Source organism: Mangifera indica, chromosome 2 (genome assembly GCF_011075055.1).
Source record: "Mangifera indica cultivar Alphonso chromosome 2, CATAS_Mindica_2.1, whole genome shotgun sequence".
Lineage (NCBI taxonomy): Eukaryota > Viridiplantae > Streptophyta > Magnoliopsida > Sapindales > Anacardiaceae > Mangifera > Mangifera indica.
Window position 1 is genome coordinate 16,313,950 of NC_058138.1, and position 16,883 is coordinate 16,330,832.

Below are 16,883 nucleotides of genomic sequence, written 5' to 3' on the forward strand. Positions count from 1 at the left end.
ATTTTCTTATACAAAAATCCTTATCTTTTACTATCGAAGCCATCGTTGAGCAACTCTGCCCATATCTTCAAATTCAAAGTCAAAGAAAAAAATTCAATTCTTCCAATGAACTAATTATTAAAATGCGGCTTATCAGGAGCACATCTTCTTTATAGCTGCCATATTTTTTAACTTTGATTTGAATTTTTTCTGTTCTTCTATCTACCCAATGCTAAGCTTTCGTTAAGGTACTCATCCTCCTTTATCTTTTCCTCTTCCTTCTAGCTTGTTTTTACTGCTTTCAGGCTTCAGTTTTTGCTCATTAATCATGTTTATTTTCGGTTCTTTTAATACTATTTTTGTAAGTTTAGAGAACTAATTCAATAGAACTTTGGTCTTCTTTTGTTGATTTTTTTTCTTTGTAAATCATAATCTTGAAAATCAACATTGATTTAGTTCTTTGCCTAGTCTATGAATACACTTCCAGATCATTTGCAATTTGATCATGGCTTCATGAATTTAAATTCAATCATGACCCTCACAGATCCTCCTGTTCCATCTTTCCTTAAAACCAATCAAAACCCTCCTAGTGATTATTCTCCATCTTCTAGTATGTACAAGTATGACGATCCTGCAGATATCAGTGAGCCCTTTCAAGCAACTCTTAGGTATATAAATTATATGCTCATGGAAGAAGACCTGGGGGACAAGACATGCATGTTGCAGGATTCTTTGGCTCTTCAAGCTGCTGAAAAATCCTTTTATGATGTCCTTGGCCAGAAATACCCCCCTTCACCAAATCAGCATCCTCCATGTTGCAACTCAGAGAGCCCAGATACTTATTGCGGTAGTAGTAGCAGTGCTGATAGTAGTAACGGCAGTAATACAGCAAACAACTTGGTTCAACCCAACTGTACAAGTAATCAATCCCCTCTTGTTGCCTATCCTGAAAATACCTTTATGGTACCAAATTTACATGGGGAGATACAGCCTTTTGGGGTTTTCAATGGAGTCAAAGTTAGTCTTGCTGATGATGATACTGTTATCCCAAAGACTGGCTTGTTAAATTCTAGAGAAGAGGCAGTAGCCGGCATAGCAAAGGACATTGCACACAGTTGGAATGACAATCAGCTAGAGGATTGTAATTCTCTAGAAGATGGGAGAAGAAGCAAGCATTTTGCGCATTCTATTTCTGAACATGAGCCACTGGAGGTGTTTGATGAAGTATTGCTTTGTAAATGTGAGAATAAGTCAGTACCATGTTTAATTCACGGATTGTGGCAAGATGGATTAAGTGAAAAGGTGCAGCAGATAGGCCTGTCAAAAGAGTCTAATGCTGGAAAAAGGAGCACGAAGAAGAAAGGAAAAAAGAGACAAGTGGTGGATTTGTGGACTCTTTTAACCTCCTGTGCACAAGCTGTGGCTAGCTATGATCAAAGGACTGCAACTCATCTCCTAAAGCAAATTAGGCAGCATTCTTCCCCCTTTGGCGATGGAACTCAAAGACTGGCCTATTACTTCGCTAATGGTCTTGAGGTACGCCTGGCTGGCACCCAGCCACCGACCTCTGTACATCTATATAGCAGGGCATCGGCTGCCGATGTGATACAAGCTTACAAGGTATATGTTACATCATGCCCCTTCAGTAGAACTTCATATTTTCTGGCCAACCGGACAATTTTGAAACTTTCAGAAAAAGCAACAAGGTTGCACATCATCGATTTTGGCATTGGTTATGGTTTTCAGTGGCCTTGCCTTATTCAGCGTGCTTCGAAAAGGCCAGGTGGTCCTCCCAATATCCGCATTACAGGTATTGATTTTCCTCAACCAGGTTTCCGGCCAGTAGAAAGAGTTGAAGAGACAGGGCGCAGATTAAAATCTTACTGTGAGAGGTTTAATGTCCCATTTGAGTTCAATGCCATAGCACAGAAATGGCAGAATGTTCAATTAGAGGATCTCAAGATTGACAGAGATGAGATAACAGTTGTTAATTCTATGTACCGGATGAAACATCTGCCTGATGATACAGTGGCCATTAACAGCCCAAGAGATGCAGTTTTAGGGCTGATTAAGAAAATTAATCCAGAAATATTCATCCAGGGAGTTGTTAATAGTGCCCACGATGCACCATTCTTTCTTGCACGTTTCCGGGAGGCACTATTCCTTTTTTCAGCACTGTTTGATATGTTGGAGGCCAATATTCCTTGCGAAGATCAGGGGAGAATGCTGTTGGAAAGGGAATTTTATGGAAAAGATTCAATGAATGTGATTGCTTGTGAAGGTGTAGAGAGGGTTGAAAGGCCTGAGACGTATAAGCATTGGCAGTCAAGAAATCTGAGAATTGGGTTCGAGCAGTTGGCACTAGATAAAGATATATTGAAGAGCGTGAAGACTTTAGTAAAGCGGAATTATCACAAGGACTTTGTAATTGATGAAGTCGGCCGGTGGATGCTACAGGGATGGAAGGGGAGACTAACCCATGCTCTTTCTGCCTGGAAACCCCTCCAGGATTGATAAAGGCACTGCTTAATGCTGGTGAATTATGAGATCCTGTGAACTATATTTCTTGAACTTCTTATTCTTCACCCATATGGTTCATTATTTTCTACTGATGTAAGAGAAATATACTTTAACAGGCTACTCCACTGATGTAATTAAAAATTGAATTAAGCTAAGCTAGAATTCAAGTGCAGTTGTGAAATACTGGGGTAATAGCTTGGAAGGTTGCTTTACATTTTGAATGCGCAGCATGTGTAGATCAAAGAGTGTGGCAAGCCTAGAGACAGTTTCATAACCGAAGGCATTGGCTTCTTTTGGAATAGGAATTGGCTTAAAGACTCCTATATTTAACGTAGTATAATTAGAGACTGGCAATTTGTTCTTCTTACATTTCTGACTTGGGTTATTTTTTGTTATTGAACTACACATGGGTATCTGTTAGACTTGATGAATTTACTTTGTAAGATGAAATCCTTTGGCAACTCAAGTACCAAGCAATAAAACTAATTCGTGTTACATGTCACAAAACAGACTAAAAAATTTTGCAATTTTCTGTTTAGGCCATCCATTTGTATAGGTCTATTTTTCAACTTTCAAAAAAGTTGTGCTAAGGTTCAGAAATTTACATGGAAATTCAGACCCAATCATGGGCACGTGCAGAATTTAGGATGAGAGGATACAACTTGTTATTTTGTTAAGAAAAGAAATGGAACAAAGTAGTTTGTATTCTGAAATAGTTACAAACTTCAAGTTTTCTGGTTTAAAATAAATAATTACCTTTCTATATAGTTATCGAATATAATAAAATTATATATACTTATTTTAGAGACATATATATATATTTATATATATTATTATATGATTAAATAATTTTAAATTAAAGATAAAATAATATCTAATCATATAATAATATTTATAAGTTTATACATACTTATATATTTATAATAAATATAGCTCTATTAAATATTGATAGATTAATCATTCAAATATTGCGTGAGGAAAAAGTACAAGGGATTCAATACCAAAAATGTCATATCTGCACGTGTGTACATGTAATGTGTCCAATGTGAACACCACTTAATTACTTTGTATAACTTTCAATTGAACCCAAATACGTAACGCAGTTGACAAGTAAATAAGATGCCCATTATGCACAGAAGTTTCCTGATTGGATCATGGTTCATGTTCCAACAACAGCATTGGCTTAGACATCATTCAAACTGGTGAAGATTAATTGGCGGCTGTCCCTGTGCCGCAGAATTGACTTTTTCCTGGCCTTGTTACCACTTTTTATGAGCACAATCAGGGCTCTAATACTCCAGAATCAGTAAGGTTTCTTAGAGAGGCTAATCTGGATTCTCCTGCTGGTGTTTATGGGCAGCTTTCTCCAAGGATTACGTGGTTCCGTGAATGGATTTGAATTTGACAATGGTTCGATTTCATCAGTCTTTCAAAATCTCTATTTTCAAAGTGGTGAGTCCACTTATCCCACCACTGCACAGCTTCCTATTGATTCAGACGCAAGCCCCTACACGGATTCTCCAGATAATGCATGTGTCGACAATAATGACTCTGCTGATGCCGTTCTCAAGTTCATAAATGAGATGCTTATGGAAGAATACTTAGAAGAGGAGAACTGCATGTTGCAGGATCGTTTGGCCCTTCAAGCTGCTGAAAAATCCTTCTATGATATCATTGGCCAAAGATACCCTCCTTCTCCTAGACAGATTCTTCCATGTTCCAATCAGAAGATCTACAGCTCAGATGATTGTTTCATTATGGGAAGCAGTAACAATTGCTATACAACGGCTAGTAGTAGTAGCCTGGTTGAATCTAATTATGTTCTTCAAAGTTCTCTTATTAACTCTCCGTTTAACACCTTTTTAGTACCAGATTTGTACAGTCAGATTCAACCTTTCGAAAGGTTCCAGGAAAGAATAGGAGAAGCTGGTGAGAGACTTCTTAATGACGATGTGAATGTTTCCGCCCAAAGCAACTTCCTGAAGCCTTCAAAACCAGAACTGGTGGCAGTAACCATGGCAGAGAAGACTGTAAGGTATTCCCCTCCAGATGGGTTAGGAGTCGGAAAAATTATCAGCGAGATGATAGCATGTATCTTGAAGATGCAAGGAGCAAGAAGGATCCAGCATTCTCTCAAGCAGAGCCAGAAGAAACGATGTATGATGACGTATTACTCTGCAAGGCCGAGAATAACAATTCAGAATTGTGTTGTCTTTATGGACCACTTCACAATAGATCGAGTGAGAAGTTGCAGCATAGTGGACAGGGAGAAATGAAACACACAAAGAAGAAACGGGGACACAGAAGAGAAGTTGTGGATTTGTGTAATCTCCTGATTCAATGTGCACAAGCTGTGGTTGGCTATGAAAAAAGGACTGCGAATGAACTACTGAAACAAATCAAACAGCACTCTTCTGCAATTGGAGATGAAACTCAGAGAATGGCATATTATTTTGGTAATGGTCTTGAGGCACGACTGGATGGCACAGAAACTCCGGCCTATACCCCAATTGTAAGTAACAGAATATCTGCAACTGATATCCTATAATCTTACAGGTTAATTACTTCAGTGAGCCCCTTCAGGAAAATGTCACATTTCCTTGCAAACAAGACCATTATGAAACTATCAGAGAAAGCAACGAGGCTCCACATTATTGATTTTGGCATTCATTATGGTTTCCAATGGCCTATTCTTATCCAACTTCTTTCGGCTAGACCTGGAGGACCTCCCAGGCTTCGTATAACGGGAATTGAATTTCCTCAACCAGGATTTTGGCCAGCAGAAAGCGTTGAAGAGACAGGGCGTCGCTTGAAAAGATACTGTGATAGGTTTAATGTGCCATTTGAATGCAATGTCATAGCACAGAAATGGTCATATCTCTTGCAGCGCAATGGGTCCATTACGTTTGGTAGATTGGCCCATACGTCATAAACACAATCACTAGAGGCTTTCATATATTAAAATGAAAATTCTATATCCTTCTTATAACTTTATGTTATGCATACATACCATGCCAAGCATCTGCTAACTATGCCCACTAAACTATAGTTAGTTTGCTTCAGTGCACTATGGTCTAAGGTGTTCAATATTTGAACCCATATACTTTCTTATGTCTCTAAAGAGACAAAGACATTCTCAACAACTCTGCATGAGATTTTAATTTAATACCAAGCTCCTGCAAGAAGATGAGATAAGGAGTTGGATTCAAACATTATTTATGACACCCTCATCACTCATGGTCATCATATATAAAGACAAACTCAATTATGCAATAGTTATATGTTTTTTTATGTTATTTTAATTTTATGATTTAGTTTGAAATTAATTATTTAGAAAATTATTTAGATTCAAACATTATTTATGACAACCTCATCACTGATGGTCATCATATATAAAGACAAACTCAATTCTGCAATAGTTATATGTTTTTTGGAAAATTGAAATTTTTGTTCTTATTTTAATCCGTGTATACATATATATCACTTATTTTAAAACTTAAACAAATATATCATAACAGTAATCTACTTTTCCAAAATACCTTTCTTGAAATAACCCATACATAAATTCTCTCTTTTTTTCTGTAACTTGTTTTCTTTTATTCCTTAGTGTTCAACTGAAGAATGAATACATATAACATGAAAAAAATAAATTATTAATAGAAGAAGACACGTGATTGAACAATAAACCTTATGAGAAAACCATTATAAAATATTCAATTTGGACACAAGGGAGAAAGAGACGAAAATTTAATTTTATTGTGATTTCATGTTGTTAGATTGTTTAATGCTATTATTTCATATTGTTTCTATTGTTTAAAGTTGTTATAATATTGTTTAATGTTATAATGATGGTTATAAATACCAAAATACAAGTCAGAAAAAATTCCAGACGAAGAACAGGTTGGCGTTAACGCCAACACCCCGGACCCAGTGAATTTATTTATTTTTTTCTATTTTCTTCTATTGCATTCAATTGTTTTTATTTTTTATGTTTCTGTATTCCAATCTGGTACTCATGTGTGTATTGTTTTCTTTATCATAGTAGAGAGTTACATAAAAAATTACAAAATTATTATTATCATTTTCTTCTATTTTTTATTGCATTAATTTAAATTTGGATCAAATTTCAAATTAATCCAATTAAATCAAATTAATTTAAATTCAGATTAAATTAAAATTTAATTTAAAAAAATTTAAAAAAGGTGGGCATTCATATTTTTCAAACAAAAAAATAAAATAAAAAGGGTTAGCGTCTTTTGGCGCCAAGGGTTGGCATTGCCAGACGCCAACCCTTTTTTAATTTTTTTAAATTAATTTTTTTTGTTTAAAAAATATGAACGCCCACCTTTTTTAAATTTTTTAAAAATAAATTTTAATTTAATCCAAACTTAAATTAATTTGATTTGATTAGATTAATTTGAAATTTGATCCAAATTTAAATTAATACAATAAAAAATAGAAGAAAATGATAGGGATAATTTTGTAATTTTTTATATAACTCTCTACCATGACAAAGAAAACAATACACACACGAGCACCGAATTGAAATATGGAAGTATAAAAAATAAAAGAATTGAGTACAATAGAAGAAAACAGAAAAAAATAAATAAATTCACTGACCCCGGAGGGTTGGCATTAACACCAACCTGTTCTTCGTCTGAAATTTTTTTCTGACTTGCATTTTGGTATTTATAACCGTCATTACAACATTAAACAATATTATAGCAATTTTAAACAATAGAAACAACATGAAATAATAACATTAAACACTCTAACAACATGAAATCATAATAAAATTAAATTTTCGTCTCTCCCTCCCTTGTGTTCAAATTGAATCTTTTATAATGGTTTTCTCACAGGTTTTGTTATTCAATTACGTGTCTTCTTCCATTAATAATTTATTTTTTTCATGTTATAGGTATTCATTCTTCAGTTGAAAGCTAAGGAATAAAAGAGAAAAAGTTACAGAAAAAAATAAAGAATCTCTGTATAGGTTATTTCAAGAGAGGTATTTTGAGGAAATAGATTACTGTTGTGGTATGTTTGTTTAAGTTTTAAAATGAGTGGAATATATGTATATACGGATTAAAATAAGGCTAAAAATTTCAATTTCTCATGTTTTTTTGTGTTATTTTAATTTTATGATTTAGTTTGAATAAAGATTAGCCAAATCTTTTAGATAGATTAATGGGAGTGTAAGAAGGATTATACTTTTGAATAAGACTATTACATATTCGTATTTACTGAGTGAGTTTAAAAGTTCGATATTAATATATTAATAAAAAAATTTAAACTCGTTTATTTTTCTTTTATAGTGAAGAATCTATCTAAATTAGGTTTCAATGTTATTACATTGAGTAAAAACTAATCACATCGAATATGAGAAACTTTAAGTTTAATAATCTTATAATCATTAAATCAAATAAGTTAAAAATTTAATCTTGATAGATCATCAAAAGAAACTTAAATCTATATTTTCTTATACATAAAATATTCTCTTTACTTAAACTCATATTTTTTAATATAAAAATTCTTATCTTTTACTAAGCAAGCCATCGTTGAGCAACTCTGCCCATATCTTCAAATTCAAAGTCGAAGAAAAATATTCAATTCTTCCAATGAATTAATTATTACAAGGCGGCCTATCATGAGCACATCTTCATTCCAACTGCCATTTTTTTTCACTTACATTTGAATTTTTTCTGTTCTTCTATCTACCCAATGCTAAGCTTTCGTTAAGGTACTCATCCTCCTTTATCTTTTCTTCTTCCTTCTAGCTTGTTTTTACTGCTTTCAGGCTTCAGTTTTTGCTCATTAATCATGTTTATTTTCGGTTCTTTTAATACTATTCTTGTAAGTTTAGAGGACTAATTCAATAGAACTTTGGCCTTCTTTTGTTGATTTTTTTTCTTTGTAAATCATAATCTTGAAAATCAACATTGATTTAGTTCTTTGCTTAGTCGATTGAATATACTTCCAGATCATTTGCAATTTGATCTTGGCTTCAAGAATTTAAATTCAATCATGACCCTCGCAGATCTTCCTGATCCATCTTTCCTTAAAACCAATCAAAACCCTCCTAGTGATTATTCTCCATCTTCTAGTCTGTACAAGTATGACGATCCTGCAGATATCAGCGAGCCCTTTCAAGCAACTCTTAGGTATATAAATTATATGCTCGTGGAAGAAGACCTGGGGGACAAGACATGCATGTTGCAGGATTCTTTGGCTCTTCAAGCTGCTGAAAAATCCTTTTATGATATCCTTGGCCAGAAATACCCCCCTTCACCAAATCAGCATCCTCCATGTTGCAACTCAGAGAGCCCAGACACTTATTGCGGTAGTAGTAGCAGTGCTGATAGTAGTAACGGCAGTAATACAGCAAACAACTTGGTTCAACAAAACTGTACAAGTAATCAATCCCCTCTTGTTGCCTATCCTGAAAATACCTTTATGGTACCAAATTTACATGGGGAGATACAGCCTTTTGGGGTTTTCAATGGAGTCAAAGTTAGTCTTGCTGATGATGATACTGTTATCCCAAAGACTGGCTTGTTAAATTGTAGAGAAGAGGTAGTAGCCGGCATAGCAAAGGACATTGCACACAGTTGGAATGACAATCAGCTAGAGGATTGTAATTCTCTAGAAGATGGGAGAAGAAGCAAGCATTTTGCGCATTCTATTTCTGAACATGAGCCACTGGAGGTGTTTGATGAAGTATTGCTTTGTAAATGTGAGAATAAGTTGGTACCATGTTTAATTCACGGATTGTGGCAAGATGGATTAAGTGAAAAGGTGCAGCAGATAGGCCTGTCAAAAGAGTCTAATGCTGGAAAAAGGAGTACGAAGAAGAAAGGAAAAAAGAGACAAGTGGTGGATTTGTGGACTCTTTTAACCTCCTGTGCACAAGCTGTGGCTAGCTATGATCAAAGGACTGCAACTCATCTCCTAAAGCAAATTAGGCAGCATTCTTCCCCCTTTGGCGATGGAACTCAAAGACTGGCCTATTACTTCGCTAATGGTCTTGAGGTACGCCTGGCTGGCACCCAGACACCGACCTCTGTAAATGTATATAGCAGGACATCGGCTGCTGATGTGATACAAGCTTACAAGGTATATGTTACATCATGCCCCTTCACTAGAATTTCATATTTTCTGGCCAACCGGACGATTTTGAAACTTTCAGAAAAAGCAACAAGGTTGCACATCATCGATTTTGGCATTGGCTATGGTTTTCAGTGGCCTTGCCTTATTCAGCGTGCTTCGAAAAGGCCAGGTGGTCCTCCCAAGATCCGCATTACAGGTATTGATTTTCCTCAACCAGGTTTCCGGCCAGTAGAAAGAGTTGAAGAGACAGGGCGCAGATTAAAATCTTACTGTGAGAGGTTTAATGTCCCATTTGAGTACAATGCCATAGCACAGAAATGGCAGAATGTTCAATTAGAGGATCTCAAGATTGACAGAGATGAGATAACAGTTGTTAATTCTATGTACCGGATGAAACATCTGCCTGATGATACAGTGGCCATTAACAGCCCAAGAGATGCAGTTTTAGGGCTGATTAAGAAAATTAATCCAGACATATTCATCCAGGGAGTTGTTAATAGCGCCCTCGATGCACCATTCTTTCTTGCACGTTTCCGGGAGGCACTTTTCCATTTTTCAGCACTGTTTGATATGTTGGAGGTCAATATTCCTTGCGAAGATCAGCGGAGAATGCTGTTGGAAAGGGAATTTTATGGAAAAGATTCAATGAATGTGATTGCTTGTGAAGGTGTAGAGAGGGTTGAAAGGCCTGAGCCGTATAAGCATTGGCAGTCAAGAAATCTGAGAATTGGGTTCGAGCAGTTGGCACTAGATAAAGATATATTGAAGAGCGTGAAGACTTTAGTAAAGCTGAATTATCACAAGGACTTTGTAATTGATGAAGTCGGCCGGTGGATGCTACAGGGATGGAAGGGGAGACTAACTCATGCTCTTTCTGCCTGGAAACCCCTCCAGGATTGATAAAGGCACTGCTTAATGCTGGTGAATTATGAGATCCTGTGAACTATATTTCTTGAACTTCTTATTCTTCACCCATATGGTTCATTATTTTCTACTGATGTAAGAGAAATATACTTCAACAGGCTACTCCACTGATGTAATTAAAAATTGAATTAAGCTAAGCTAGAATTCAAGTGCAGTTGTGAAATACTGGGGTAATAGCTTGGAAGGTTGCTTTACATTTTGAATGCGCAGCATGTGTAGATCAAAGAGTGTGGCAAGCCTAGAGACAGTTTCATAACCGAAGGCATTGGCTTCTTTTGGAATAGGAATTGGCTTAAAGACTCTCCTATATTTAACCTAGTATAATTAGAGACTGGCAATTTGTTCTTCTTACATTTCTGACTTGGGTTATTTTTTGTTATTGAACCACACATGGGTATCTGTTAGACTTGATGCATTTACTTTGTAAGATGAAATCCTTTGGCAAATCAAGTTCCAAGCAATAAAACTAATTCGTGTTACATGTCACCAAACAGACTAAAAAATTTAGCAATTTTCTGTTTAGGCCATCCATTTGTATAGGTCTATTTTTCAACTTTCAAAAAAGTTGTGCTAAGGTTCAGAAATTTACATGGAAATTCAGACTCAATCATGGGCACGTGCAGAATTTAGGATGAGAGGATACAACTTGTTATTTTGTTAAGAAAAGAAATGGGACAAAGTAGTTTTATCCTGAAATAGTTACAAACTTCAAGTTTTCTGGTTTCAAATAAATAATTACCTTTTTATATAGTTATTAAATACAATAAAATTATATATACTTATTTTAAATACATATGTATACACTTATGTATATTATTAGATGATTAAATAATTTTAAATTAAAGATAAAATAATATTTAATCATATAATAACATGAATAAGTTTATACATATTTATATATTTAAAATAAATATAGCACTATTGAATATTGATAGATTAATCATTCAAATGTTGTGTGAAGAAAAAGTATAAGGGATTCAACAGCAGAAATGTCATATTTGCATGTGTGTACATGTAATGTGTCCAATGTAAACCACCTAATTACTTTGTATAACTTTCAATTGAACCCAAATACGTAACGCAGTTGACAAGTAAATAAAATGCCCATTATGCACAGAAGTTTCATGATTGGATCATAGTTCATGTTCCAACAACTTCATTGGCTTAGACATAATTCAAACTGGTGAAGATTAATTGGCGGCTGTCTCTGTGCCGCAGAATTGACTTTTTCCTGGCCTTGTTACCACTTTTTATGAGCACAATCAGGGCTCCAATACTCCAGAATCAATAAGGTTTCTTACAGAGGCTAATCTGGATTCTCCTGCTGGTGTTCATGGGTAGCTTTCTTCAAGGATTACATGGTTCCATGAATGGATTTGAATTTGACAATGGTTCGATTTCATCAGTCTTTCAAAATCTCAATTTTCAAAGTGGTGAGTCCACATATCCCATCACTGCACAGCTTCCTATTGATTCAGACGCAAGCCCCTACACGGATTCTCCAGATAATGCATGTGTCGACAATAATGACTCTGCTGATGCCGTTCTCAAGTTCATAAATGAGATGCTTATGGAAGAAGACTTAGAAGAGGAGAACTGCATGTTGCAGGATCGTTTGGCCCTTCAAGCTGCTGAAAAATCCTTCTATGATGTCATTGGCCAAAGATACCCTCCTTCTCCTAGACAGATCTTCCATGTTCCAATCAGAAGATCTACAGCCCAGATGATTGTTTCATTATGGGAAGCAGTAACAATTGCTATACAACGGCTAGTAGTAGTAGCCTGGTTGAATCTAATTATGTTCTTCAAAGTTCTCTTATTAACTCTCCGTTTAACACCTTTTTAGTACCAGATTTGTACAGTCAGATACAACCTTTCGAAAGGTTCCAGGAAAGAATAGGAGAAGCTGGTGAGAGACTTCTTAATGCCGGTGTGAATGTTTCCGCCCAAAGCAACTTCCTGAAGCCTTCAAAACCAGAACTGGTGGCAGTAACCATGGCAGAGAAGACTATGAGGTATTCCCCTCCAGATGGGTTAGGAGGTCGGAAAAATTATCAGCGAGATGATAGCATGTATCTTGAAGATGCAAGGAGCAAGAAGCATCCAGCATTCTCTCAAGCAGAGCCAGAAGAAACGATGTATGATGACGTATTACTCTGCAAGGCTGAGAATAACAATTCAGAATTGTGTTGTCTTTATGGACCACTTCACAATAGATCGAGTGAGAAGTTGCAGCATAGTGGACAGGGAGAAATGAAAAACACAAAGAAGAAACGGGGACACAGAAGAGAAGTTGTGGATTTGTGTAATCTCCTGATTCAATGTGCACAAGCTGTGGTTAGCTATGAAAAAAGGACTGCGAATGAACTACTGAAACAAATCAAACAGCACTCTTCTGCAATTGGAGATGAAACTCAGAGAATGGCATATTATTTTGGTAATGGTCTTAAGGCACGACTCGATGGCACAGAAACTCCAGCCTATACCCCAATTGTAAGTAACAGAATATCTGCAACTGATATCCTAAAATCTTACAGGTTAATTACTTCAGTGAGCCCCTTCAGGAAAATGTCACATTTCCTTGCAAACAAGACCATTATGAAACTATCAGAGAAAGCAACGAGGCTCCACATTATTGATTTTGGCATTCATTATGGTTTCCAATGGCCTATTCTTATCCAATGTCTCTCGGCTAGACCTGGAGGACCTCCCAGGCTTCGTATAACGGGAATTGAATTTCTTCAACCAGGATTTCGGCCAGCAGAAAGCGTTGAAGAGACAGGGCGTCGCTTGAAAAGATACTGTGATAGGTTTAATGTGCCATTTGAATACAATGTCATAGCACAGAAATGGGAAACCATTCAACTTGAGGATCTCAACATTGATAGGAATGAGATGACTGTTGTTAACTGTTTGTACCGGATGAGGAACATACCAGATGAGACAATGGATGTCAATAACAGTCCAAGGGACATTGTTTTGAGACTAATCAAGAGAATTAATCCAGATATCTTTATCCATGGGGTGGTTAATGGTACTTACAGTGCACCATTCTTTATCACAAGATTCCGGCAAGCTTTATTCCATTTTTCGGCACTGTTTGATATGCTTGAGGCCACCACACCTCGCGAAGATCATTATAGGCTGATGTTTGAGAGAGAAATATACGGGAGAGACATCATGAATGTGATTGCGTGTGAGGACATGCAGAGGGTTGACAGACCGGAGACTTACAAGAAGTGGCAGATTAGAAATATCAAGGCTGGGCTCAAGCAACTCCCATTGGACAAGGAAATTTTGAGGGAAATGAAGAGCATGGTGAAATCAAGTTATAATTCAGATTTTGTTATTGGTGAGGATGGCGACTGGATTCTCCAAGGGTGGAAAGGGAGGGTGAGTTCTGCTCTCTCTTGCTGGAAACCAATCCAGGAGTAACACCACTAATGGCTAAATAGATTCAACTTGACATTGTTTGCCTTGCTTCCTTCAATTTATTACATCTTCAGCCGCTGTGCTTAGGGCAAGTCATAGAAATGAATCCTGCTTAATTGTTTTAGGCAATAATATATCTTAAAATATGTGGGGATTGTTTATCTATTTCATTCTTTTTGATAAAAAACCATAGTCCTTCCAACCAAACTGGTGTAACAGGTACAAAAGTGTTTATGCTGATCAAATGCAGATTCTAATGGTTCTGAATACAAGAGGAACTTAATGTCGGACATGAGAGACTCTAAATCTCAATGTTAGGCAATATAAATAAATGGCTAATGAACAAAATTGGAAATTCAGAAGATCACAACAAGCTTACCTGAAATACTAGGACCTGAAATATACAAAACAGGGAAAAAAAATGACAAAAATCTATTGCTTGAGCTCGCTCTTATTGCTTGGGAACTTTGGTGGTCTAAGAACACTCCAATCAACCTTGTCGCGCCTTGGTTGGTTGTGGGAGCCTTTGTGGTTACTTCGTGATGATTTACTCCCAGCTTCAACAATTTTTAGTGATTTATTTGAATATTGTTTTTCAGACTGTTTTCTTTTAAGGTCTATATTACCCTCGCCAGGTGGTCTAACTTTCAAACACCCAGCTCCATCTTGTGAAGACCCATTTTCTCTTCACCACAGCAAATAACAAAAATAATAATCTGTGTCAGTGCAAGAAACAACTAAAAAAATATCCTCTGTATGTATCCAAGCAAACAAATTGTTATTCTAAATTTTCTACCCACCAATTCAGCCATTATCGCACATTTTTCTGCTATTTCTCCATACATAATACTTACAAAGTGTGTAAGGAAATTATCAGTCATCCAAAATCAATATTAGTTTGGCAAAATTGCTTTGGTCAGAAATGCTTTACACGGATAGGGACAAGCAAAACCCCAGCCTATACCAAATTTATAGAGAATTGTGAAAAAAAAATATAAGAAACTTTCAAATAGATACAAGGACAGGAGCATCCCTAGACTATGACTAAAATCACAAAGCAAATTTCACCCAGAAACTGTTTCAATGTGTTACACATTAACATTTTTACAATCTCTTTGCTACCACTCTAGAGCCATTTAACTTTTCTCAGAACAAATCATCCCCATACACAGGCAATCTCATTAAGAAAAAGTCAATCAATCAATAAACAAGGGTGAAGAATTATATTGTACTCATTTATTTCCTTGATAGTTCATCCCCACAGCCTGAGGTGACAGAGTGACTTCAGGTATGGCCATAAATTTTAGAAATGGTAGGTAAGTCAGAATTTAATTCTTATGTATTTGAGCACAGAACTCCAGATCTGTGCATAATTTAGATTAAAAACAGTAAAACATTCCAATTATTTTCAAGCATGTGTCACCAAAAGCAGTGGAAAATATATCCCGGTGATTATGTAAGAAATAATCAGAATAAAGAGCACCCTACCTTTCAGAATTTCTTACAGTTTGATTGCCAGAACATGAGGCAGATGCTTCTGTTTGGAAAAGATTGTTTGTTGCTTCATTCAGTTTCTACCAAGACAAGGCTTAGACATGAGGAAAAACAGTCAATAGTCAAACACAAAATTTTCAGGTCACTCGATCTGTACACTCACATCAATTGAAGGATTGAAACTTTGAAATGACATCCGGCCTACAATAGCTCCTGGATGGGGATCACCCTCCATTATAACCACACTGCATACACACAATCGTACATTACAAAGTGTCACACAGGAGAGAAAAAGGACAGGTAAAAACCTGTGAAAATATGCAAATCATTACAGAAAATTCAACTAAAACTGAAGCTCCGATAGATGGTTGTCACTATTTTACCATGCTGGGATGTACAAATGTGTTTCTAGAGTTGAAGTTGTTCAAATGCATGCTTGAAGGAAGATGCTATCATGTTCCTGATAAAATCCAAATTTCACATCTGAAAACCTATTCATTCAAGTCACAACAGATTTCACTTGTGCCAAAGACACATTTTTAAATGTATCCCCATCTTGAACTCAACAAGATCACTTCAACTTTCTGATTCCACATGTGTTCTGAATCTTTGACAATAGTTTCCAGCTTAAAATTATGCATCCTAAGAAAAGCAAGGGTCTTTGCACTGAGAGATTCAGTATCCCTTTATTGGAAATAAAAATGTCTAGACTTTTACGTCAAGGACCTCCATTTCAGGCATATGAAAATATAGAATATTAACCTATAATGACCTAAACTAAACCTCAGCTGAGGTATCATGGTCTCTAATTTGAGTTAAAAATCCAATCTTTTTAATAAACTCAAATTATCCATAAGCAGACTAATGTCAGACTGAAATTAAAAGTTAAAAGAATAAGGGGGAAAAAAAATCAAATGACGTCAAACAAGAGTTCAAACCAAAGCAAACAATTAAACAAAAAAAGTAATCATACCATTTTCTTTCAACTTCTCCAGGAAATATGAAGTTCCCATCAGGCTTGGCTTCCTCTTCTTTGTTAATCTTTTCATCCCTATGAACCGTCCTTTGCATAAACTAATACAATTATCATAAACCAAAAAAAATCCCATATCAGCTCACAATCCCTAATAAGGTAATGAAGCAAACGCGTTTAAATAATCTTCAACAGTTGAGGTTATGTGTCACCTTCAAGTTCTTTAAAGTGCTGGAAAGCTCCCGCCGTGGCATGCTGAGTTTAAAAATTTTAGTATAAAGATTAAACAAGGGCTGAAAATCAACAAATCATAAACCCATTTCGCTGTGAAACTTGGTATGCTCTACTGCCAACAGGAACAAAGACAACAAGAAAAGAAACCCAGGATGGGGTTAAGCAAGTCGCAGCGATGCGGAGCTCTTCCTAGAATGGGCCTACTGGGAAAAACTTGATT

At 36.0% G+C, this 16,883-nt stretch overlaps 3 protein-coding genes across 3 annotated transcripts; 2 read left to right on the forward strand and 1 right to left on the reverse strand.

Moving 5' to 3' along the window:
• The first annotated feature begins 154 nt into the window (after positions 1 to 154).
• On the forward strand, positions 155 to 14,132 carry LOC123208611. The gene is given in 6 exon segments (XM_044626140.1): positions 155 to 2,492; positions 3,860 to 4,529; positions 4,577 to 5,011; positions 8,443 to 10,504; positions 11,823 to 12,221; positions 12,224 to 14,132. Coding segments are annotated over 6 exon segments (7,350 nt in total). The 5' UTR covers positions 155 to 450; the 3' UTR covers positions 13,966 to 14,132.
• LOC123209808 (scarecrow-like protein 33) lies at positions 3,683 to 5,643 on the forward strand. The gene is made up of 2 exons (XM_044627963.1): positions 3,683 to 4,955; positions 5,056 to 5,643. Exon 1 carries the CDS (start codon positions 3,852 to 3,854, stop codon positions 4,773 to 4,775), a length of 924 nt encoding a protein of 307 aa, XP_044483898.1. The 5' UTR covers positions 3,683 to 3,851; the 3' UTR covers positions 4,776 to 4,955; positions 5,056 to 5,643.
• Positions 14,133 to 14,170: 38 nt separating the features above from the next.
• On the reverse strand, positions 14,171 to 16,873 carry LOC123209809. The gene is made up of 5 exons (XM_044627964.1): positions 16,642 to 16,873; positions 16,430 to 16,530; positions 15,620 to 15,701; positions 15,451 to 15,536; positions 14,171 to 14,647 (listed from the first exon to the last, which is right to left on the reverse strand). The coding sequence occupies exons 1-5, from the start codon at positions 16,681 to 16,683 to the stop codon at positions 14,395 to 14,397; spliced, it is 564 nt and encodes a 187-aa protein (XP_044483899.1). The 5' UTR covers positions 16,684 to 16,873; the 3' UTR covers positions 14,171 to 14,394.
• Positions 16,874 to 16,883: the final 10 nt, after the last annotated feature.

Excerpts from the sequence above, each read along its gene's own strand:
- LOC123209808 (XM_044627963.1), top strand. The coding sequence starts at position 3,852 with ATGGGCAGCTTTCTCCAAGGATTACGTGGTTCCGTGAATGGATTTGAA.
- LOC123209809 (XM_044627964.1), bottom strand. The coding sequence starts at position 16,683 with ATGCCACGGCGGGAGCTTTCCAGCACTTTAAAGAACTTGAAG. Across the intron at positions 16,531-16,641 it reads GCACTTTAAAGAACTTGAAG|TTTATGCAAAGGACGGTTCA; the intron begins GTGACACATAAC and ends TAATTGTATTAG. Across the intron at positions 15,537-15,619 it reads GTTTCAATCCTTCAATTGAT|AAACTGAATGAAGCAACAAA; the intron begins GTGAGTGTACAG and ends TTGTCTTGGTAG.